Source organism: Aulonocara stuartgranti (genome assembly GCF_965226115.1).
Source record: "Aulonocara stuartgranti genome assembly, chromosome: 9".
Taxonomy (NCBI): Eukaryota; Metazoa; Chordata; class Actinopteri; order Cichliformes; family Cichlidae; genus Aulonocara; species Aulonocara stuartgranti.
This window is the reverse complement of record NC_138960.1, coordinates 25,065,838-25,090,367: the sequence shown is the minus strand read 5'-3', so window position 1 is coordinate 25,090,367 and position 24,530 is coordinate 25,065,838. Positions and strand designations below refer to the sequence as shown.

The window sequence follows — 24,530 nt, the reverse complement described above, 5'->3', positions numbered from 1 at the left end:
GTTTGCTGTCTTTGACCAGGAACTTGAAGTTGTCCATGGTTTCCTGGACGTTCTCCTGATGAAACACGTACCCAGACCCAGATTGATATCGGCTACGAAGCAATAAGGCCACATTAGTAATGATCAAAAACTAGCGTTGTGCATTGCGCACTAGCACAAGACAAAGAGGACTGGAGCAGAGAACTTCTAAATTTGAAATCTCGCTCTGACTTCTGGTTTCATTGGATTACAAGATAGTCCAAAATGGACTGCCTTGTAATGAATAAGGCATGGCACTGTTTCATTTCAGGTTAGACACATGAATACAGTTTGAACTAATGGAGTTATCTAAATGTATTTTTCTGTTTGGGGTTTTTAGTGTTAGGGCTTCTTCATCAGTTCATTCATGTTCATGCATTTGTTTTTCATGTTTCAATTACTTCTTGTTTTCAGTAGCAGTTGGCTTGATTTATTACTTTGTTACCACCATGTTTTCTTCTACCCAGCAACGCTTTCCTGATCCTCCAGAGGATCCCAAGGAGATCTCAGGCCAGATGAGACATAAAAGTAGTAAAATACCTATAGCTTTTTTTGCCCCCCCACCCCGAGGGCATTCCACCCCCCCCCCACCCCCCCACCCCTCGCCCCCCACCCCCGCGGGCATTTCCCCCCTCCCCTATCCCCCTCCGCGTCCATGTGCGTGTGCACGTGCGCGAGAACGGACTTTTTGCACGTGCATGTGGGTCCAGGGGGTCATATGAGTTCACATGTGTTTAATAGCGTATTATTTAATGAAACCATTATGTGTTTTAATTAAACTCTTTTTAAAGGATTGTATAGGTCTCAGAGTTCTGTTATTTAGACATAGATGATTTAATTTAACTACTTTAGGGGTATTTTAACTAGTTAGGAGCCTTTTGCATTTTCTTCAGTGGTATTTAGGAGCAAATAGTTTTCAAACAGAGGGCCGCAAATAACAGGTATCCCTTTAGAAATAAACAGTGATACTTCTAAAAACCGTGTATTCCCACACAGCATTTAATTTAGCTAGTTTAGGAAGATTTCACTTTTCTAATAGTTTCACAGGCTAATAGTTTTTAAATAGAGCACCACAAACAACATGTATCCCTTTAGAAATAAACTGTGATACTTCTAAAAGTACATATTTGCACTAGCGCTGTATCAACCTCAGTGTGGCTTTAATGCAACTAGTCTTATAATTATCTACTAGTCTGCAACAGTTAGACTCGATGATTACACATAGATGATTTAACTACTTTAGGGGCATTTCACTTTTCTAAAAGTTTCACAGGCCAATAGTTTTAAATAGAGCACCGCAAACAACATGTATCCCTTTAGAAATAAACTGTGATACTTCTAAAAAACACATATTCACACACTCTGTAACAGTTAGACAGAGGGGGGGTACAGTTAGGCTCCCAACAGTCTGTAAAAAAGGTATGAAGCAACAAAAGAGGAGACCTTATCAAGAGCATCCCAGCCCAAAGGTGTTTCTTCACAAATAGTTAATTCCCACACTCTGCAACAGTTAGACTCGATGATTACACATAGCTAATCAGAGGGGGTGCAGTTAGGTGCCCAACAGTCTACAAAGCAACAAAAGATGCTCCTTATCAAGAGCATCTCAGCCCAAAGATGTTTCTTCACAAACAGTTAATGGCTTTAATGCAACTAGTCTTATCATGTCAGAGGCCAACAGAAACCATGTCCAACAGAGTCTCCAAAGGCCTGCCACCTTTCTTCCTTACATCGTGCTCTTTTATTTCTACATCTCAGAGGTCAACTGAAAGTAGCCCCACTTATATAAAAACACCCCATCAGACACACAGTATATTCCACACTACTTCACAACTGCCGCAAGGTATAGCGTTTTAACTTTTTATTTTTTCACCTGAATGGGCGTTGTAGCCGACTTTGCTACCCGCACAGAGCGTTTCTGACAGTCGGGTGCTGCTTATACAATAGAGAAAAGCAACAATACAGAATGTTTCTCTGCTCCAAGAAATCCGAGGGCCTTTCACAAGGTAAGCATGTCTGTTATACCCAGGGCATAAATGTCTGTATGTCAGTGCTGATTATTCAAACCCTGTTTAAAACGTGACACATATGTTGTCCGAAAACATTTCCTCTAAATTTGCAAAGTTACTGATTTAAAAAATATATATTTTCGAATTTTTAGTTGCATGTCAAACATATGATAGACTCTTGAGCATATTCGTATAGCTAAATTCACAATGGTATAACCGTGCTAAATAAAAGAGGCCCAAGCACCAATGCACTCTAATCCACTCCGCTAAACTGTATGTTGATAAGTACATGAAGCGTACCTCTACCTCTACAGCTGAAAACAGTTTGTATCCGCACTCTGAGGGTCCGCTGAATTGTTTTTAATACGGCACTTTTTGACGAACAGCAGATGATGATGAAATCCTCTTTATTGTAGAAACTGTCCCTAAGCTATTGTTGCTCATACTTACTGAGGTCCCTAGCTACTTCCTTACTATGTCAGTAAACTTTTTTGAAAAGGAAGCTGTTGTAGATTTAAAGAAACTTCTTAATTGAAGCAAAGGCAAAAAAAAAAAACTGGAATGAATTTCATGTGACTGTTCATATTAAAGCCAACAACAAGTGAAAATCCAAAAACGGCTCCAATCCTTTGTATTAATGATCTCCCCCCTCTCTCTCTCTCTCTCTCTCTCTATGTGTGTGTGTGTGTGTGTGTGTGTGTGTGTGTGTGTGTGTGTGTGAGTGAGTGTGTGTGCCCTCACAGAAGGAAGGTCACAGCAGGAGCTTTTCTCAAACGCATTACCAATCAGTTTTTTACAAGAAGTGTAGCTCACACAATGGTATAAATGTATTCTTTGCGATACTTTATAAATATGAAACTCTAAAGATTTTGAGTTCGGGCACATTGTGAAGCAAGAATCTAAATATCTGTGTCACAATGATTTCTATAAAAGCGCGTTGTTTATGGGGATAATGTAACAAATCTTTTGTGCGTCCTATTAATGATCAATGATAATTGAAGAGGAACCCAGGCTCGGGACATTTTCATGACAAGTGACAGCGCAGACAACTACTAACGAGAGAACATGTTTTATCATCATAAAGACTGTGATATGAAGCATCGTTAAAGTGTCACTTCAGTAATGTTGACTCATGCTTTTAATAATGACTTTAAAACACTAAACTCTAATTTCTGTGGTTATTTTAAGTTTACAGAATATAACATGTGGTAAGACGACGAGTTTTACTTCTCACTGTCCATGTTATGTGTATCTATTTATCATGTATGCTACTTTGCTCTGTGGACTGTAAAATGTTTCATTGTGTTAATGAAATAAACCAGACTTTCACCGTCTGCATCTTTTACTGTTTTTCTGCTTTTGTTCACTCCAAGTTTGACAAAACCTACAGATATCCAGAGTTAACCCACTAACAATGTGGAGCAGTCTCAGTGTATTTAGCTGCTTTTTTCCCTGAACACAACCAACTGAGAGAAACGCCTGTAGGCCTCACTTTGGTCATTTGAACACTGAAGGAGATTTGTTCCATAGACACATACTAGTGTTTCCTGCACTACTATGTTCTATTTAAATCCAGATTCCTTTTATAGTTTGCAGTGAAATTTGTTAAACCGTTGCTTAATGGGACAGAAGTACAAGTCACTCTTTACTAACACATTTGTAGATAAATTTATTGCTAAACAACGCAGCTAGCAGTCTCACACACTCTTTAGGTTTTTCAAGTTATGTGTGTAAGGGTTTAGTCTATCAAACCTTACCCTTTTCCCCCAGTATCACAACAGTATGACTCCCAAAGTACGGCTCAGTAAACAACCAATGATTCTAAAGACAGAACAGAAAGATACAGTTGGAAGATGAATGATTGCGTTTTTATGATGCATAGTAAAACGACCCCCTCTTCTTCTTCTCTGTGCTGGTGTTGTTGTTGTTGTTGTGTGTGTGTGTGTGTGTGTGTGTGTGTGTGTGTGTGTGTGTGTGTGTGTGTGTGTGCCTTAGAAGTCAATTAATACATTAGCCATACTTAAAAAACATCTGAATTTCATTTAGAACTGAGATTCTAAGTTGTAAGCAGAAATCTTATGCACAGCCAGAAACATGTTTCCCCACTTTCACAATGCTGAGGTGCCAAATCCACAACCCCCAACAAATGGTTTGTTACACGCGGGTGTGAAGGGCAAGCTTTACTTACACAGCCTCACACACAGTAGATTTTTAAAGTTTTTGGGTACAGGGGTTTAGCCACAGATGCAACATCCACTTTTGATAAAGATTACTCCACCTGTTTATTTCTTAAGAAATTAAGCATCTTTATTAAGCTCTTATTTATAAATGTCTACACAATAATAGACACTGTGTGCTCTGTGACATTATAGTCTTCTACTTCTGCTTCCATCGGTTTGCATTTTAAACTCCCAGCCTTTCAGTTTGTTATGAACGACTTATATTTCTAACATTTTGTGATATAAAAGTGAACCATGCGACTTTTTTTATTTGGCATGACTTAAGACACGAGTTATTTAAACAATTATAAATGACAGTGTGGTGGCCATAGTACTTTATGTGGGCCAAATGTGTTAAGGATAATGTTTATCAATGTAAAATTGCAAAGAATTTGTGGATAGAATATAACATTTTGTAAACAGTTACCTCAGAAGCTGTACTGGCAGTTCTGTGTATGTAAGGTAAAACTATCCACAGTACTACCACTTAAGTAACTAAACACATAAAGTCACCCTTACCAATAATCCACTGCTCCTTGAAAAAAGTAGCACAAACAGACAACTGACTGAGCAATGATAAGTAGAACTACCCGAGGCCGAGACTCAAGCAGAAGAAAATTAAAAGTTGTTGTTTTTGTGGCTCGAAAAATTAAAGAAAGTATGTTTAATAATTCAACAAGACCCGCACCTTCAACACATGTACATTCAAATTTTGGAACAGGCTCATCATTGCTGTTGTTCAATAGTTTTTATCCGTTCGAAAAAGTCATTTTACGGCTTTAATATTTCCAGCTGATAAGGAGAATGAGTGCATTTCAAATGAGCGTCCAAAGGCTTTAAACATCTGCTTTGTCTGTAACGACAGTATCAAACTACAGAGTATTGTTTTTACTAAAATTCAACATTTTCAGATGAAAATTTGGCTGCTTTTTGTTTTTTCACTGTAACACCCACCTCAACGCCGTTTTTAGGATATTCTTGGTGATCCCACCTTTTTCATATTTATGCTTTTGGCACTGAGGGTATCTGATACGCATGTTGTCACTGTGTTTTTGTACTACCAGCTGCGAGGGCTCTGCTTTTGCTTTGAGCAGTCTGTTTTTATTTTGTCTCGTGACTGTGTGGTTTTTTTTTTTCAAACGAGATCCTCCTCAGTTTGATTTTGTTACCACAAACTTTGTGTGAAGTTCACAACAGAGGTAAAGAGATTTAAACACCCCAGTTTAAGGAGGCAGGCAGGGGTTGAACCAGCTGCACAGGGCTGGTGAAGCAGAGAGTGTCCAGGGAGATGTGCAACAGAAGCAGAGGGAACATTTTACAAGATGATAAATGGCACATTTAGGTGATTAAGGACTGTTGACAAGCTTAAAAGACACGTCCGTCAGAGTTCAACAACATTACAGTTTGATTAAATAAAACTTTTTTAAACTACACAAGGGTCATTTTCTCCTCTGATAGTAAGCATATTAAACATGTCAAGAAAGAAAGAGTATAAAGAAAAATAGTAAATGTGTGTCTAATTAAACTCTTCCTGTGAACCTTATATCATCCTTTAATATGTTTGGTGTTACAAACTTGAAGAAGCACAGAAAAGATCATCAGACATTAATCTAATCAGTTTTCAGCCTTCATTCATATTGAAAAGTTGAAATCTTCCCTGCTAAACCCAAGTGCAGCGTTTAACACCGTTGACCATAACATGTTATTACAGCTATTATTAAATGGAGAGTCCTCTTCACACACTGAGCTTAATTATGAAGCTCCACAGGCTTCTGTGCAAAGACCAGTTTTGTTTACATTATACGTGCTTTAGAAGGCATAGCATAGCATACATTTTCACTGCTATGCATATGATACCCACTTTTATTGGTTAAACCACCGGGATGTCTTAGACACATAATGAGCTTTAATTTTCTGCTTCTAAGTTCAGATAAAATCGAGGTTATTGTAACGGGGCGTAAAAATCTTAGAAACACTGTGGCTAACAAGATCCTTACTCTGGATGGCATCGTCTTGAGCCGCCTGTTGTAGTGATTTGGCACATTATAAGTAAAATTGAAACATACAATCCCATAGCACAACATCAACATTTATTTATATACAAAAATAAAAATGCTTGGAATGCCCTCGGGGGGGGGGGGGGGGGGGGGGGGGGCGCAAAAAAGCTATAGGTACATTACTACTCATAAAGTATAAGCTCTCCAGTAGTTTCTGGGTCTTACTCATAATTGCCTTTGAGTTAGGTGTGCACTGATAATCTCCAAAGGGAAAATACCCAGGCAAGATCCCACTGGATGTCTTAGAACATAACATAGAGATGAACATAATTATTTTAGCCATTCAGACCCAATTTTAATAAAATACCATTACTAGGAAGTGAACTGACTCAGATCAGGTCTGATAGGAGTCAGTCAAAAATAACCACACGGGGTCAAAATGGGTTAAAAATAATTTTTTAAATATGCCAAAAATGTCACAAAGCACTGCAGCAGCTTGTTAAATCAGCAGGAGAACCAAATTCACATGATGGTCTTTAAAGACAATTAGTGCTGATTTTTATGCTTGCACACAATTTTGCTGTGAGGAGGGGGACACCCAAAAAAGACTGAATCTAAATAGTAAAAATCTTTTGCGAAGAATGCATTTTTTTTAGAAAATATCACTTCCATAATTTGCAGCCTTGGGCCAATTCACAGTACTTGGAGAAATAAAATAGCCTGGAAATGAACGTGAAAGTTATTATTGGCTCTCGGTTTCTCCTCATTTACACCTTCCACAGAAGGCTGTGGAAAGGAAACACTTAGATGAGAGCCCCACTGCTTCAAAATTGGCCAAATGACCTTCAGGAAGCTAAGCATAAACACCACAGAGATGAAAACAGTACTAAATTATGCATTAATATCCAGAATAGTAATATCTCAAACATATTTTTAGATTGATTACAAGCATTTGGCAGAATATGGGAGCAAATGCTCACAGTCGGGATGACGTTTACAGTTTGTACTAGAAATCTCATCTGTTTTATTTATTCATATTGCCTCCGTCTCTCAGGCTAAGGGTTATTTCAGTTATTGGGAATGTATTATCATTAAAAGATGATGTTTACAAGCTTCAAATTGAGCATGCGACACATTAAAGTGGCTTTGTTTGATTTGTTGGGATATAGTTGGGATATATTTGCTGTACACAATATATCCCAACTATGACTGTGGTGATCCCACACTGAGCTGATAAGATAAGCATTTGCAGCATACCTTATCAAAAAGCAGCCTTCCTTTCCTTTTTAATATCATACACCATCAGCGAATTGATGTGAGTTTTTAAAATGCACATGTAGTATATGGTTTATTAGTATTCGCTATGACACAAAAAAGGAAAATTATCCTAATTTTTTATGAATATTTGAAGCATGAAAAGCAAAAAACATCAAAGCTTACAGGAGGACGGGAAAAGGCAAAACTTCACCCACTCCTTTGCTCAACCTGTGGTGAGCTGCAAACATAAAGCTGCTAAAATTAAGCAAAAAGCAAACAAATTATCCTCATTCAAAAGTCATGTGACAACCTCATTGGCTTATGGAATTCTGATGTCACAGGCTTCTAAAGCATTGATCCTTTGAAGCTTTGATCCTCATGAAGTCTTAAGTAGGGGTGAGGATGTAGAACTTTCAGTCCGTTATTTGCAGCACTTGTGTTAGCAGCATTCAAACGTTCACCAGTAAAGCATTTTCAAACATTTGGATCCTTTCCGTACTCACGGTATACAGACTCCAACATGTCTCAGAAACAGCAAGAAAGACAAGAAGTTGACCCCAGCTCTATTCCATGGTATGAGTCCCTAGACCCTTATATCAGCTCTCTTCCTTGGGATGAACAGGTAGAGTTAGAGGAAAAGCGACTGGAAGAAATGGAGAAAGAAAATCTCATGAACAGAGAAAAGATTAAGCTCCTGACGGAAGAAAATGAGAGAAAGAGCGCTAAATTAGAAGAATTATCCTACCAGCTTGAAGAAAAACAGGGTATTATTGAGGAGAAACAATGGGCTCTCCAAGACGAGAAGAATCAGGAGCTCCAAGAAAAGCTTGATGGAGCTCTGGAAAAAATTAAAGATCTGCTCCAAAAGGAGAAAAAAGAGAGCATAAAACAGGAAAACATGCTTAAGAAGAATCAGGAGCTCCAAGAAAAGCTTGATGGAGCTCTGGAAAAAAATAAAGATCTGCTCCAAAAGGAGAAAAAAGAGAGCATAAAACAGGAAAACATGCTCAAGAAGAATCAGGAGCTCCAAGAGAAGCTTGACGAAGCTCTGGAAAAACTGAAAGAAATCCACCAAGAAGAGAAACAACAGTCCACACAGCAGAGAGACATGCAGCGCAAACTCCAAGCCATGGAGGAAAAATACAAAGCTCTGCATGTGAAACATGATAAAACTCTGCACAAAAATCAACAGTTGCTTCAAGACAAGAAGCAAATGGAAATTAAACTGAAACAAATGGACTCCAATGTTGACGAGATGGAGGAAAAACACAGATTGCTCCAAATCAGGCTCGAGAAAACAGTGCACAGAAATAAAGAGTTCATTCAAGAGAGAGAGCAACAAGAAATGCTCGAGAAAGAAACGGACTCCAAGCTTGAAGTCTTGGAGGAAGAACTGAAAATGCTGCAAATGACTCTTGAGGAAGCACTGCTCAAAAATAAAGAGATGCTTCATGAGAAAGACCAACAGCAAATACATCAGGAAGAAATGTATTGCAAGCTGAGGAACATCGAGAAACAAAATGAAGGCTTGCAAGTTATGTTTGATGAAGCTCTGGAAAGAAATAAAGAGTTGGTTCACGAGAAAGACCAACAGAAAATACAAAAGGAAGAAATGGATTGCAAGATGAAGAACATCAAGACACAGAATGAAGGCTTGCAAGTTATGCTTGATGAAGCTCTGGAGAGAAATAAGGAGATCCTCCAAGACAAAAAACAAGAGCCCGTAGAGCAGAGCGACCTGCAGAGCAAACTCCAAGCCATGGAGGAAAAATACAAAGCTCTGCAGGTGAAACATGACAAAACTCTGCACAAAAATCAACAGTTGCTTCAAAACAAGAAGCAAATGGAAATTAAACTGAAACAAATGGGCTCCAATGTTGACGAGATGGAGGAAAAACACAGATTGCTCCAAATCAGGCTCGATAAAAAAGTGCACGGAAATAACCAGCTGCTTCAAGAAAAAGACCAACAGAAAATACAACTGGAAGAAGAAAAACTTATTCTTCAGAGGAAAAATGAAGAACTCCAAGAACTGTATAATGAAACAAAGTACAAAACAACTGTACTGGAAGGAGAAAAGAAAAAACTGGCAAATCAATGCTCAGCGATGCAGAGTAGCATCAATGCAATGCTGAGAAAAAATACAGAACTTGAAGAACTTTCTAAGACCTTGAAGCACAAAAACACTGAAATCCAGGCACAAAAGCAAGAACAACAGAAAACACATAAAGACCTGCAGTGTAGACTTCAAGATATCCAGAAGAGAAACCAGCAGCTGGAAGACATGCACACAGATGTGCACAAGGCAAAGCAAATAGAGGAGGCAACAGTTAAAGAACTGAAAGACCATCTTAAAGAAAAACAAGAACAATTAGAAGACATGGTGAAAAGATGCAACAAACTTGAGAAAGAAAACACAGAAACAATGGATGAGCTGAAAACCCTCATCATTGAGAAAAAAGTGCTGGTGGAAGAATATCTAAAAAAGAAGAGAAAACGTTTCCACTGGTTCTGGAGGAGGGACACTGCTGCTTCTCACCTGATGTAAGCTCGTCTTCCTCCACCTCTATTCCATCTTCATTTCCCCCTTCCCCTCCCTCCTTTTTCTTTTTTCACCCTCACCCCCCGACCAGTCCCGGCAGTTGACTGCCCCCTCCTGAGCCTGGTTCTGCCATAGGTTTCTCCTTTAGGTTTCTTTCACTTTAAAAGGAGTTTTTCCTATCCACTGTCGCCTGGTGCTTGCTCAGAGGGGATTGTTGGGGTTTTCTCTCCTCTCTCTTTCCTTCTTTCTATCCCCCCTTTTCCCCCTTCTACCTTTTCCTTTACCCAATAAACACAATTGGCCTCATTTTACATGTGTTTGAAAAATGTCTTCATTCAACAATAATTCATCTTAGGTATAAAAACAGGAAATGGGTAATAGCAGCATGTGTGTTTGTGTGTGTGCATAATATACATACTTGTATACCAGAAGGAATTAATACTAGATGGGTAGAGACAGGTTTTAAAGACTAGAAATGAAAACATGTGAGTCCTATAATCTAAGCTCGTTTCACATTCATAGTAATTAGTTACTGATTACTTTTTTCAAGTAACTTGACCAACACTGATGCCAACTACTCACCAAGTGGTGGAAAAAGTTTGGTTTGGTTAAGTTTTGCTTTCATCTTTACTTTTGCGCCCTCCTGGGTCTCACTGTCTAATCAGCCTCTTGTGCATTTGTAATCCCACCTTTCCCTCTGCTTTGCCTCACAAACAGCATGCACGCCTGACTTGACTGCAGGATAAAATAAATACGGTCAGTATAAAAAGAAAAGCAGCAGAGAGAAGAAAACATTTAAAGTCCCTCCACCAAGCAAAGATTTATCAGTAAAACCTGGATTTTGGCAGCGTTTAGGAAAACAATTCATCCAAAATTAAGTATTAAGAATCAGTTTCTTATCCTGGTAAAAGGGAGAAAGGATGGACTATAGCAGAGGAGGTGAAAAAGCAGAGATTTATATAGAACAAAAAAAACTATGGAGTTTTATATCAGGAGGTGTGAAAAAGTTATGTAGGTTTGAAAGATGTGAAGAAAAGATAGAAAAGATTGAGAGAAGGGCAAAGAAGTCATCAGAGGGCAGTACAGCAGGAAGAGATATGGACAGAGAGCTTCCCTGTAGTCACATCTGAGAGGGTGCAATAACCAGAAAAGTAAAAAAGGTGAGAAAATAATGAGCTAAAAAAGAGAGCTGCAAAGGATATGAGAGAGAAATGCTGTAAGCATGTCTCCAGGCTCTGAATTGAAGGATTTTAGCACACAATGCTTTGTGTTTTCAAATTCACAAAATCATATTTTACGTTCTTGTAGCAACAACCATGTGAGACTGAAGTTTAATCAGAATCAGAATCAGAAAGGGGTTTATTGCCAAATGTTGAGCAGGTTTACAACATTAGGAAATTGCCGCGGTGCTTCAGTGCAAACATAGTGTCATAAATAGCACTTAAATAGTGTCATAAATAGCACTTAAATAGACATGAAAAAATAAAAGTAGGGATAAGAATTAAAAGTGCTACGTAGAAAGATATGTGCATGAGCTGTACATGAGATATATACATGAGAATAAGAATTAAGAGTGCTACGTAGAAAGATATGTGTATGAGCTGTACATGAGATATATACATGAGAATAAGAATTAAGAGTGCTACGTAGAAAGATATATACATGAGTGCAGGTGGTGATCAGTGCCAAACATGGAATGATGCAGGGTCTTTTCTTCTAAATACTTTTCTTCCCCACGTCCCGTGTGCAAGAGTCAATTATAGCATCATTTGGAGAGTTATATTTCATTTAGCATGTTATCCTTTTTGAACGTATATGTGAAGGTGACCTAAAATAAAGCACAGTTCAGTCAGAGAGTCTTTTATTGATTGAAATCTACTTTTCCAACTTTTAGGAGATAACTGAAAGTACACATGAAAGGTGCTCAGTAGGTTGTCAGCATTATTTTATTAGCAAATTTGAACATCAGTTTAATGATATAAGCAGTAAATGACACTATAAACTGAGTTGATCTTACTTACTGGATATAATATGTTTTGGTCATGAGTCATGCTCTGAGTGCATGCACCCTGACGGCTCCACTCCGTCAGTCATTAAGCCTGGGAATGCTGGGCACCCCATGGCTGAAATAAGAGAGCTGCACACTGAAGTGGGAAATGTCAGATATAGGCTGGTGGTGAGGAAAGTCCAGGACTGCCAGTGTGTGTTCAGATACCTGTAAGTATATTGATTGCTGCAGTGTGTGTTATTGATGGTAAGAGTTCTGGTGATGTTGACTATGAACGCAACTGCATCTTGTATTTATTTAATAATTGTTTTGCAGTTATCTTGTAAATGTGAAAGCATTGTGACATGTGCAGCATTTTGGATGAAGTCGCTGCTCTTTGGACGGCCTCAGTGCTGCGTGTGTATAATGTAATTACCTCCATAGTGCTGCGTGCACCAGAATAGTTGCAGCTGTCAACCTTACGGTAAGTTGGTGGCAGAGCAGTGGGGAAGGCTAAAGTAACTGTGCGTGTGTGTGTGTAGATTAGATAAATGAAGATATAAATTATATAAACTGTATAATCTATTAATCAATTAATGTATTATTTTAAAATTCCCCTCTCGCCCCTGCAGACTGTCTATCCTTCCAGCTCAGATCCTCCACCAGAGGCCTAGGATCTTGAGGGTCCTGTGCAGTATCCTGCTGTTCAAGACAGAGATCTCGGATGTTGTTCCAGGATTTCCTGGTGCCACTCGCCTAGCTTGGGAGTCACTGCACCTAGTGCTCCGATTACCACTGGGACCACTGTTACCTTCACCCTCCACATCTTCTCTGAGCCCTTGGTACTTCTCAAGCTTCCCGTGTTCCCAGTTGTTACATGATAGAATCTCGATATCTTTCTGCAAAGGCACAAACTCTGCAAAAGCTGTCTTATCAATGCATCAATCAGCATAGCGTCTGTGTCTTTTCTAGACTCTCAAGTTTGCTTTTAGAATTTTCTTGAAAACATGTTTTTGGGGTATTTTGCAAAACTGTAAGTTTCCTCAGTCACACACTTTTTTGACTTACAGATCTGGCATATTGATCTATCTCAGGTTTGATAGCTTATCTCTGGACAGTCAGCTTAAAGAAGAATTTGCAAAGTTCAATGTATTTATTTTTTGACAGCCACAGCCGTGGCACATAAATTATTTTTATAAGACATTTATCACAGACTACAGACTGACAGGACTACGACAAACACGTTTTAGTTATCGTCCTTTTTAGTCGTCTAAAAAAATGTTAATATAAAAGCAAAGGTTTATCTGTTTTAAAGACACAGATAATTTAAGACACAATTACACAAGTAGATATTTCAAGAAGACATTCTAAGCAAACATTTAGGGGCTGTCGTGTCACATGTTGCTCCTCCTATCATGCGTTAGAGTCACCTTCCAGTAAGTTTCCAGGTCACTTACCCAGTATATGTACTTGGACTGGCACCAGTATGTTTTAGACACATACAACAAGAAAACTGTCTCCTCTGTTTATTTCAGCGGACTTTCACAATGGATGCCATAAAATGTGGAGGATTCTCGAAGGTGAAAGACGCTGATGAGGAAATTCAGACAATCTGTGATGAGGTGAGCTTCTTCACAACATTCAGACTCACATATTAAACAGACACATCAACTCTGTGCTCTGCATTTTATGTCATGTTTTACTTTTATTTTGTCCATACACAGGTTAAGTGTCAAGTAGAGGAAAAAAGAAATGAAGCATATGTCGTGTTCAAAGCTGTTCAGTACAAGAGTCAAGTGGTGCAAGGAATCAACTATGACATCAAGGTAACTGTGACATCAGACATGATAGTGATTATTAATGGAAGAAAATAAAGAAAGTGTTTATGGACTGAGTTACTTGTGAGATCCAGATGAGCTGTTGAGCAGATTGAAGATCTTCAGTGTTCAACAAGTACAAGTTTCCTCTGATTTGACTGCAGGTACATGTGGGAGGATCCAGCTACCTTCGTCTGGAAGAAGCTTCCATGTTATGGAGGAGAAGCCGTAGTTACTGGCGTGGAAGACCATCATGACAAAGATCCCATCCAACCTTTTTAATGAGGTCACACTTTGTATTTCAGCTGCTCTCTGCCTCCAAGCTGCTGCCTCATGACATGTGCTGTTTTATTATCCTGAAAGAAAAAACTGCAATAATGCTCCTTCAAAAGTTAAAGTTATAATCAATATATTTTAAAAAATCGTTATTTCTAGACATATAGCACTGACTGGTGAAAGAAACTCCGTCCCGGGTCTGGTCCGTGGATCGGGTTTCCCCGAGGCGTGGGCGTCTATAAGCAGAGTTTTGTCTTTACCCTATAAGATTCAAAATTATTAAGTAACACTCAGCAATATATTCTCAAGTAGCACTCAGATATGCCGTCAGCGGGTTAGTTACGACGTCGGGAGCAGTTAGGAGAACAAAATGATACAGAGACTGTTCAGGTTGCTTTCCCAAAATCAACTCAAAGTTTTATTCTTTTGTGCAGCAGTATTTATAGGCAGAAAGTTCGTGTGTCAACAAGTTTCAAGTTAAAACCATATAAGGAAGGTCCCCCAGCTCTGAAAGAGGTCTTCTACAATTGTATCTCAACATACCTTTGACAGGTCCGTTAAACACTAGACAGTTAGAATCCTTTGTTCTACAATTGCAGTAAGATGCACTATCAAGGCCTATAAATCTTATACAGAGGTCTCCTACATCCGTGAGTTCTGACACAACCCAGATGGTCTTCACATAAACATCTTCTGCAAGGGAGTGATAAGTAAAAGAGTGATTTGTTGGTGTTTTCCCTCCAACCTTAGTATCTACTTTCACACCATAAAATCTTGAGTTGACAAAGCAAGAGAAAATGACGGTTAACATAAAGAGCCTTGTTGAGTCAAAAAAGTACCCAGTAAATGCTCCCATAATACTAAAATATCTAACAGTTCCCTTCTTTATTATCACACAATAATAACACAATATAAAGGCAAAATGTAATAACATAATCTAAAGGAAAATGTAACTTGTCCTCCGAGCAAGCTTGATATCAAAATTCTAAGGAAAAAAAACAAAACAAAAAAACTTCATTCCCTTCTTGGATAACGGAGTAATTCACAACCTAATGCTCAATATATACATCAGGATCATCATTGGCGACATCTGGCACATCATCTGGGTCAGTTTTTGTCAATTTCAAACACGTTGAGGCAGCTGTACAAGTAGCTATACGGGTCATCATTGAGCATATATATGGCATCACATAACAGGCAATAATCATCAAAAACAAAATAATACATACTGTTACAAAGGCTACAATTAGTTCCTTCCATCTTCCAAACATGTCCTGTAACCACTTGTCTAGCCACTGACCATGACCTGCATTGGTTTTCAGTTCTATCTGCAATGTTTTAAGTTTATTCATAGCTTGTGTGAATGAACCATTAGGGGCAGTATTATTGGGAATGAAGGTACAGCATACATCTCCAAACATAGCACAGACACCTCCTTTCTCAGCTAACAGCATATCTAAGACCATTCTATTTTGCATGGTCATTAAAGAGGTAGCAGACATCTGTTCTCCTAGGGCTGTAAGGGCCGTATTGGTCAGATTAATATATTTTTGCTGATGGTAATAAACATAATTAATCCAGGCTACATTTTTGTTTATCTGCACCCACGGTAATATTGAGGCAAACCCTGCAGAGGTTTCTCCTTGTGCCTTTAATTCATTTGGTATCCCGCGTGGAACTCCTATAGCATCTATGTAAACGTCATGTGAGTAAGCGGAGCGTTTTGTACGTCTGCTGGATACAGGCAGATCTGAGGTTTGTTGTATTAGTAGTTCTTGGGCTAAAGTTACTAGACCACAGGTACCGGTCCAATTAACAGGTAAGGCTAATCTAAGAGTATTGTTGCACAACCAATAACCGTTAGGGATTGCTCTAGTTAGGCGCGTGACCATGTGTGATTTAACTAACTTCCCCCAGTCAGTGTCATATAATACACCCTCTGGGGGAACAATGATCGATTCTCCGCTCGAACTTGAACTGTGTGTGTGTTCCTCCAGATATGATAAAACTTCAGCCACAGAGACAGCTAGCCATGTCTCATTGCAGCGTGCACCTGGGGAGTCAGAGAAGAATGTATAGTTATCCTTTGTATAATCTATGTGGGTGTCTGGGCCAGTTAACTTTAGTCTGCGCAGACATATCATGCTAGTATTAAAATGGAGAGGGATCTGTCCTAGGGGCAGTGAGGGTTTTAACCTATTCTTGGGGCGTTTCATTGGGGCGCAGGTCCCTGCGGTGTCATTAGACAACTTCAATAATTCGCCTAATGGAGTCTCAGGGTTAGTTGGTGTGTGTGTGTGTCTAAGTAGGCAGTCGAGAGGGCTCAGAGTCAACTGTAAAGTGTCTTTGAGGAGAGCATTATCTCCGCCGATTTTCTCTAGTCCCTCAGTGAGGGGGAAACCGGATATGGGGTATCCTACTATTACCTGTTCTGGATTGCCCTTTGAACAGACATAACAGTTACTGGTTCCTAAATCACGAGCGGCTGTTCTGGCATTTTCATACCAGGAGTTAACTCCTGCTGTAGGGGGTGCATAAAATGGTTTATTAGTGGCATCTGTGTTGCTATTTACTGATTTTAGGGAACGTGAGGAGCGTACTAGGTGGGTGTCTTGCCAAATGGAGCATGAGGTATTGTCAGCAAAATACGACCTGCAAAAATGTGAACATGGTTGCAGTCTACAATACAAAATAGCAAAGAAAAATCCTAAAGTTAATGCGATAGATATGATAAATAACCTAAATATATAAGAAAAAACACAGTTCTTCAGTCGTCTCCTGGCCTGGTCCCAGGTTCGAGAGACATCGAATAAGCGTCGTATGATGACAATGGGCATTTCATTTTCTCCATTATCAGGATGGAATGAGTCTTGCTTTATCAGATTAGACATCATGTGGTACTCTCGGCTTTCTGTTCCTGCTGGATGTTCGAGTACCTTGTTGTTGTTCATGTGGAGGATCAAAGAGCTCTCTGAGTCTTGGCTCTTTCAGGCGTTGTGTGTTAATCAGTGATTGAGTGTGTGTATGTATATTGGCTCCGGGCGCTGGCTCGCCTGAGTCATCGTCTGCTTGATCCGACGCCTGAGATGGTTCAGTGGGGCTGCTCTTAACCCTGCTGGCGTGTATCCACTGCGGTTGTCCGTCTGTAAGGATGCTGGTTCTCGTCACTGCAAGTACAGTCTGGGGGCTGGAATACACGACCTCCCCGGGTGTCCTTGGTTTTAGCGACTTCACCAACACCACGTCTCCTGTTTTCCACGGATGGGTTGGATCTGTAGAAGGGAGAGGCTGAGAGAGTTTCTGATAGTTATTATTCAGTGTTTCTACCAGATTGTGAACATAGTCGGACAATGCAGTGTCTACATCCCCTTCCAATAGCGGTGCCCCTCTGGAGGCTGACCATGGTGTTGGAAATGGTCTTCCCATGATTATTTCAAATGGAGATAATTTGGTTGCTGCGGATGGAGTCATTCTAATCTCGCAGAGGACTTGAGGAAGTAATTTGACCCAGGTCATTCCTGTTTCTATCATTGCTTTAGTCAGGCGATTTTTTATGGTCCTATTCATTCTTTCTACAACTCCTGAACTCTGAGGGTGGTATGGCACATGATATTTCCAGTCTATTCCTAGAGTTTTAGCACACTTTTGAATTACTTCTGATGTGAATGAAGGTCCTCTATCACTGTTAATTTGGTGAGGTATTCCGAATCTGGGTATTATTTCATTGCACAACTTTTGACAGACTACTTCTGCAGTTTCTTTTGATGTTGGGTAAGCTTCTACCCATTTACTAAATTGATCCACTATTACCAGTAAGTACTTGATGCTTCCTTGTGCTGGCATATGTGTAAAATCAATTTGTAATGTATGAAATGGAAAATCTGGTTGTGGTAAATGCTGATGTTTTGCTTTTGGTCTCCCTACATTAGTTCGTGCACATGTTAGACAGGTTGCTAATATGCTTTTTACTGCATGTGATGTTTTCTCAATAACAAATCTTGATTTTATTGCCCCTATTACCCCTCTTTGTCCGACATGACTCACACCGTGAAAATGTCGGACAAGGACTGGCAGTAGGGAAGATGGGAGGGCAATCAAACCCTCAAGATTTTTGTATAGGCCATCTCTGTCATCTAAGGTACAGTCATTATCCTCCCAATAGGTGTAATCAGATGCAGAGGCCTGCTCTTGTATAAATTTTAAATCAAAATTTGTTTCTAAATAGTCTGGGAGTGTAACAAGTGGCAGCTGTAGGGGCACAGATAATACTTCCTGTGGAGGTGGGAGCTGTGACACAGCTGCAGCCTTGGCAGTCACGTCTGGTAGGGCATTACCTGCTGCTTCGTCTGTGTCAGCTGTACTGTGTCCTTTCGTTTTAACGACTGCAACGGCCGATGGCAGCTGTATAGCCTGCAAAAGTGTTTGAACAAGATCAGAATTAGCGATCGGTTTTCCGTCACTTTCTTTTAAGCTGGTTGGATCAGAATGCTGACGTTGTGTGCGTGCAGCTGCTGCAGCAACTATTAATTCGGTCTCATCTTCGTAAGGCGGTGGGGCCGTAGGCTGAACGGCTGGGCATGCAAGACTAGCTTTTCCTGTGGTAGATTTATGTTCTATGCTAGAGCCTGCACTAGCTTTATTTGATGTTAAAGCATCTACACCTGGTTCCGGTCCCTTTTTCCATAGTGGTGACATTCGATGTATCACGTCGCGGCATTCTATCATATATTTTCTACAGGACTTTTTAAGCAGACTACTTTTCTTATCGCAAATGGTATTCAACAGGGCTGTGCAGAGAGGTTTAAAGGGGCGGGTGCTCAAAGTTAAAAAGGGGCACATTGAACCAGGCTGAATAACAACAACACACATTCATCAAGAATCTAATATGGGCAACAAGGCAAAGCAAACATAGCCGATGCTTTACCTGATGGGTACAATGTTGCTGTTGAGGGGTTGCTGCTGATGGTGCTGGAGGGCAGGGCTGTGTTGATCTGAGACTGTAGACATTAAAAAGTCCATAGGAGAGATGGTAGCTGATTAAATGTCATGAGATAATAACAAAATGCAAAGATTGGTGACAACGCTTGGAACCATAAGGCAACAAAAAACTGAGAAATAATTTAGGCTCTGCCTGTGAATCACTCTTTGCTTCTCTTCTTCCTTCCATCCCATCATTTCATATATCGCTCTCCACTTGCTGTCTATCTGAGAACAAGGCACAACTTGCTATTGCAATAAACTATAATCTAATTATCCACACCTAACAACTCCAGCACTTAATCTATAATAAAATGATGACAGAAAAATGTTATAGCACTGCCTTTAGTAGCCTCACACAGCTCCTACTGTTTCCTCCTCATGTCCTTACCAGGCATGTCTGGACAATGTTATATCATGAGTAATAATTAAAAAAAATCCATATAAATAAAACACACACATGCACGCACACACAGTAACACTTTAGACCTTCAGAATACTGTATATACTGTGGGCATCATGGTGCTGATCCAGAATCCTTACATTATTATTTATTACTAGAGCTACAATAATAAAGCAATGAGGGGAAAAAAGTAATAAATATGAAATAATGTCATTATGTTGATTCCATTTGTTTCACTATCCACTCTGTGCAGGGGCAAAGTTTATTACATTTTTAAACTGTAGAGATACAATAATTTTACTGTTGTAAAATCCAAATTTTGTCTTATTTAAAATATAAATCTAATATAATCTGCTTCTTAATGTATGTTCTTTAAAATACAGCGTGTGTTTTTAATATATTATAATTATAATAATGCATAATTATGTGGACATGCATATTAGATCCTTTTTTAGTAAAATATAATCCCTCCAGAAAGGCAGGAAAAGCCCTGTAACTTGCTTTAAAGCTAAATATGTTCCCTAAAACGGTGACAGAGCTACAGACCCATGACAGCCTTACACAGGTAGCCAGCAGCTATGACCAGCACTACTTGTGCAGTTAATAAAAGGACAGGTAATGTTTGTCGCGCTGTTGCACACACAGCACGCTCGTTTGTTTCAGTTCGTCAGTTGCAACAAGACAGCTTACCAACGTGTACGTAATAAGCTAATACTCCTGGGTGCTACACACTACAGAGTACGCTGTACACCTACTTACTGGTTTTGTCGCATCAGTCTGTGTCTCTGAGTTAACTCGTGTTTCTCCTACAGCTGCGGACCGGAAAAAGTGCGCGTGCTCTTTGTGAGCTCGTTCCCGGCTCGTAACCAGCGCGTTCTGCCGTCAAGGGCGATCATTGGTTAAATGTGAGCATGTGACTGATGCAAGCCAGAGCCTTTTATTTAGCAAAACTGTGATTAATAGTTAAATATTATTGTTGAGGGGCACAGACAGGACTCCGCACGCACACACACATTTTAAAAAAATTATTTTTTTTAAAGTTGCCTCAACAAAAGGGCACCTTGGGCACCCATCAGGAAAGGGGCGGGTGCTCAAGCCCCTCTAGCCCCCCCCCCCCCCCCCCCCTCCTCTGCATGTGCCTGGTATTCAACATTTCTACTGACCTGTTTTCTGGCGATAATCGTTCGGGATAGGGCTCCGGAAATAAATGAGAATGCATTAAACTTACAGTTCTTAAGTTGTAGACAAAATCAGTCACGTAAGCACTTCCACATGTTCTGGATACGTAATCATGGAAGTCTTCACCGATTCGCGGACGTGGGTTACACGTAACCGGAGGTGGGAGTCGTACTGAGCCGTTATTTGTGACTTTATATATATATTTTTTCGGTTTTACAGTTAATTTCGATTTTTCATCGGACCTGTCTGAGGTCTTTGAATTATTCTGACCCATGTTCGGTGATTTCCAGAGGGGTTTACACGCTTGAAGGATTTATGCTAGTATTTTTGCTGTGGCACAGCTGAGGTTTCAATTTATTGCTAGCAATTTTATCTTTTCTTTTGTTTTTGGTGAGCAGCTTCTCACTTAACGAGCAACTTCTCGCTTTTTTAGCATGCGTTTTCAAAACAACAGGCAACTTCCTGTGTCTTTCTGTTTTAATTTACTTAGTAAGTGGGTCACTGAGAAAGGTCTAACAGTCTTATAAATAAAAAAAAGACACGTATTTACCTTCGTCGGCGTATCCCACTTCTGACACCAAAATTGAAAGAAACTCCTCCCGGGTCTGGTCCGTGGATCGGGTTTCCCCGAGGCGTGGGCGTCTATAAGCAGAGTTTTGTCTTTACCCTATAAGATTCAAAATTATTAAGTAACACTCAGCAATATATTCTCAAGTAGCACTCAGATATGCCGCCAGCGGGTTAGTTACGACGTCGGGAGCAGTTAGGAGAACAAAATGATACAGAGACTGTTCAGGTTGCCTTCCCAAAATCAACTCAAAGTTTTATTCTTTTGTGCAGCGGTATTTATAGGCAGAAAGTTCGTGTGTCAACAAGTTAAAACCATATAAGGAAGGTCCCCCAGCTCTGAAAGACGCCTTCTATAATCATATCTCAACATACCTTTGACAGGTCCGTTAAACACTAGACAGTTAGAATCCTTTGTTCTACAATTGCAGTAAGATGCACTATCAAGGCCTATAAATCTTATACAGAGGTCTCCTACATCCGTGAGTTCTGACACAACCCAGATAGTCTTCACATAAACATCTTCTGCAAGGGAGTGATAAGTAAAAGCAGAAACGGCCCTAACCAATCTGGCGCCCTAGGCAAGATTTTAGGTGGCGCCCCCCTACATCAGCAGTGTAGTGTAATGTTGTAACGAATAATATTTCTATTAAATAAGCTTTACTTTGCATTTTAATTAACGTGGGATTATTTTTTGTATTTAGAAATAATAGTACCAACTTTTTTTTTTTTTCTCAACATTTGTGGCACTGGCGTGGCGCTCCCTGATGGACGGCGCCCTTAGCATTTGCCTATACGGCCTATGCCACGGGCCGGCCCTGAGTAAAAGAGTGATTTGTTGGTGTTTTCCCTCCAACCTTAGTATCTACTTTCACACCATAAAATCTTGAGTTGACAAAGCAAGAGAAAATGACGGTTAACATAAAGAGCATTGTTGAGTCACAGAATCTTCTGTCTAATATCATCAAAAAAGTACCCAGTAAATGCTCCCATAATACTAAAATATCTAACAACTGGAGTTCATCATTTGAAGCATTAAAAGTTAAATTCTGCAAAAAACTAAATGATTGTGATTGTTGATTTCTTGCTAGTTATTAACTTCTGTTTTTACCATTATTGCAGCTTCTGATGATTTTTTTTTTATTTTCATATTTGTCCAGAGCTTCATCTATAATAACTGTAAGGTTAACAGTACTCTTGTCTGAATTATCTCTGTGTGTATGTGTGTGTGAGGGAAGACTCCCAAAAGTCCAACACATGTTATCCTATTTTTAGAGACATATTTGTGCAGCATATACAGAATCTAACCAAACATTAAAGAATTATTCAGGCTATTAATCTCTCTAATTTATTGTGTTTTACAATGATGGACATGGTCGTCCATACAGAAGATAATCAGTATTAAGACGTCAGCCACAGCTGAATTTCTTTGTAATCTTGAATTAGTCCCACTTATCCAGCAGATGTCCTTGTTATGTCTACACATCTTGATCGTTTGTACATCTCCACCATGCTTTGACCGGATCATTCAGCCTTCCTTTATTTATTTAAATATATTAACTATTTAATCTAGTTGACCATCTTATAATGGCCTTATTGCAACCTTCAACACATCATTTTCAGCTGTTTGTCTATACTGCATTTTTTTCCTTTAGTTTGTATCACTTTGTGGCTGTATTTTCATCTCCCTATTTTTTATTTTGATGCTGTTTGCAGTCATTAAAATCTCTTTTTTAAATTTTTTTTATTTTTGCATCTACCATTTCCGGCTCCAAATGTTAAAAAAGAGTAATAATTAAGCAGAGCACCCTGAAACTCACTTAAAAGCATGTGAAGAGAAGATTCCCCCCCAGAAAAAAAACTAAACAAAACAACAACAACTAGGGAACAGTAAAATCTAATCTCTACAGCCTTAAACGACAAATAATAGTAATAAAATAATATCTAAACCACAGAGAGGCGTGTATACTAGAGCAGGGGTGTCAAACTCCAGGCCTCCAGATCAGGGGTCCGTTCCTCGCTAAGTAAGTTAGCTGGATTTGATTGTTGACGATTTCGCGTGATCCTGGATCGTTCGGTTCCCCGAAGCTCATCCGGGACTTGCTGTCGTAGCAACAGAGCCGTAAGCGTAAACCTGCTCGGGAGCAGGTTTACTTTATGTAAACAGGATTAGATCGCGGCCACGCAGGTATGTCCGCTTCATTTATACGAAAGCAACAGCGATATTCCACCACTGTTTCACCATAAATAAATAACATCAATGTAACTAAAGATAATGCAGTACTTGATCCATTTATTGATTTCACACAGATACATACAGGTCATTTCCTAAAAAAGGGAAATGTACTATTAATCATTCTATTACATGTATGTGATTATTACAGATGTAATTCATATTTCAGAGTAGTAATTGTAAATTACTTCGTGTAATCAAGATGAGAGACCACGGCTATAAAAGCGAAGGTGGATTTGGGAAGCCTGTCGCAGCCATGTCCTGTCCGTTTACGCGAGCCACCCATTGCGGAAGGTGCAAGATTGATAAGGAGAGTTTTCAGAATTCAGCGTATATTGCGGGACAGACAGGATCCTTTAGCTCAGCGTGACAGTGTGCTCATAGAGAGATATCGATTTTCCCGCGAGGGTATTATTCACTTAACCAACTTGTTGACGAAGGGGTGCAGGACCACCACCTGTCTTTTTTTTGCTCTGCCCTTTTCTTGGTTGCTGTTATGAACAAACTAACAGCTTATTTCAGGGTCTCTTTCCAAGAGACTAAAAGCAATATAAGTGATGAATATTGCCATTCTGTAGAATATTCTTATATTTCACTTTTACTTGTTCCCATGTTCTAGTGGGTCCTGTTGTGGCTCTAATGTGAAAGGGGATATAATATAACATAATTTAACATAATCAGAAATCAGAAAGGGTTTTATTGCCAAATGTTGAGCAGGTTTACAACATTAGGAAATTGCTGCGGTGCTTCAGTGCAAACATACTGTCATAAATTGCGCTTATATAGACATGAAAAAAATAAAAGTAAGAATAAGAATTAAAAGTGCTACGTAGAAAGATATATACATGAGTGCAGGTGGTGATCAGTGCCGAAACATGGAATGATGCAATGAACACAGCGTAGGGTCATGTGTTAGTGGTGGGAACAGTCGTACGTTTATTGTTCATGTGTCCAACAGCAGAGGGGAAGAAACTGTTCTTATGGCGAGAGGTTCTGGTGCGAATGGACCGGAGCCTCCTGCCTGAGGGGAGCAGGTCAAACAGACTGTG

At 39.5% G+C, this 24,530-nt stretch overlaps 1 protein-coding gene, 1 long non-coding RNA gene and 1 pseudogene across 5 annotated transcripts; 2 read left to right on the top strand and 1 right to left on the bottom strand.

Annotated features, from left to right (window-relative positions):
• Positions 1–8,020: 8,020 nt before the first annotated feature.
• LOC309714560 (uncharacterized protein) lies at positions 8,021–10,051 on the top strand (the record flags this gene model as incomplete). Its single annotated transcript, XM_082547104.1, has 1 exon — positions 8,021–10,051. The coding sequence occupies one exon, from the start codon at positions 8,021–8,023 to the stop codon at positions 10,046–10,048; it is 2,028 nt and encodes a 675-aa protein (XP_082403230.1). The 3' UTR covers positions 10,049–10,051.
• A 3,525-nt stretch (positions 10,052–13,576) lies between these two features.
• On the top strand, positions 13,577–14,145 carry LOC309714035 (cystatin-B-like; annotated as a pseudogene). Its single transcript has 3 exons — positions 13,577–13,651; positions 13,754–13,855; positions 14,011–14,145. The product of its transcript is annotated as a cystatin-B-like (transcript).
• Positions 14,146–14,442: 297 nt separating this feature from the next.
• Positions 14,443–20,356, bottom strand: LOC309714036. 3 transcript variants are annotated; one of them, XR_014278785.1, is made up of 4 exons: positions 20,262–20,356; positions 19,047–19,119; positions 18,457–18,532; positions 14,443–17,410 (listed from the first exon to the last, which is right to left on the bottom strand). It is a non-coding gene; the product is annotated as an uncharacterized lncRNA (long non-coding RNA). The 3 variants fall into 3 exon arrangements; XR_014278786.1 differs by having other exon boundaries at positions 14,443–17,394; XR_014278784.1 differs by having other exon boundaries at positions 14,443–18,532.
• Positions 20,357–24,530: the final 4,174 nt, after the last annotated feature.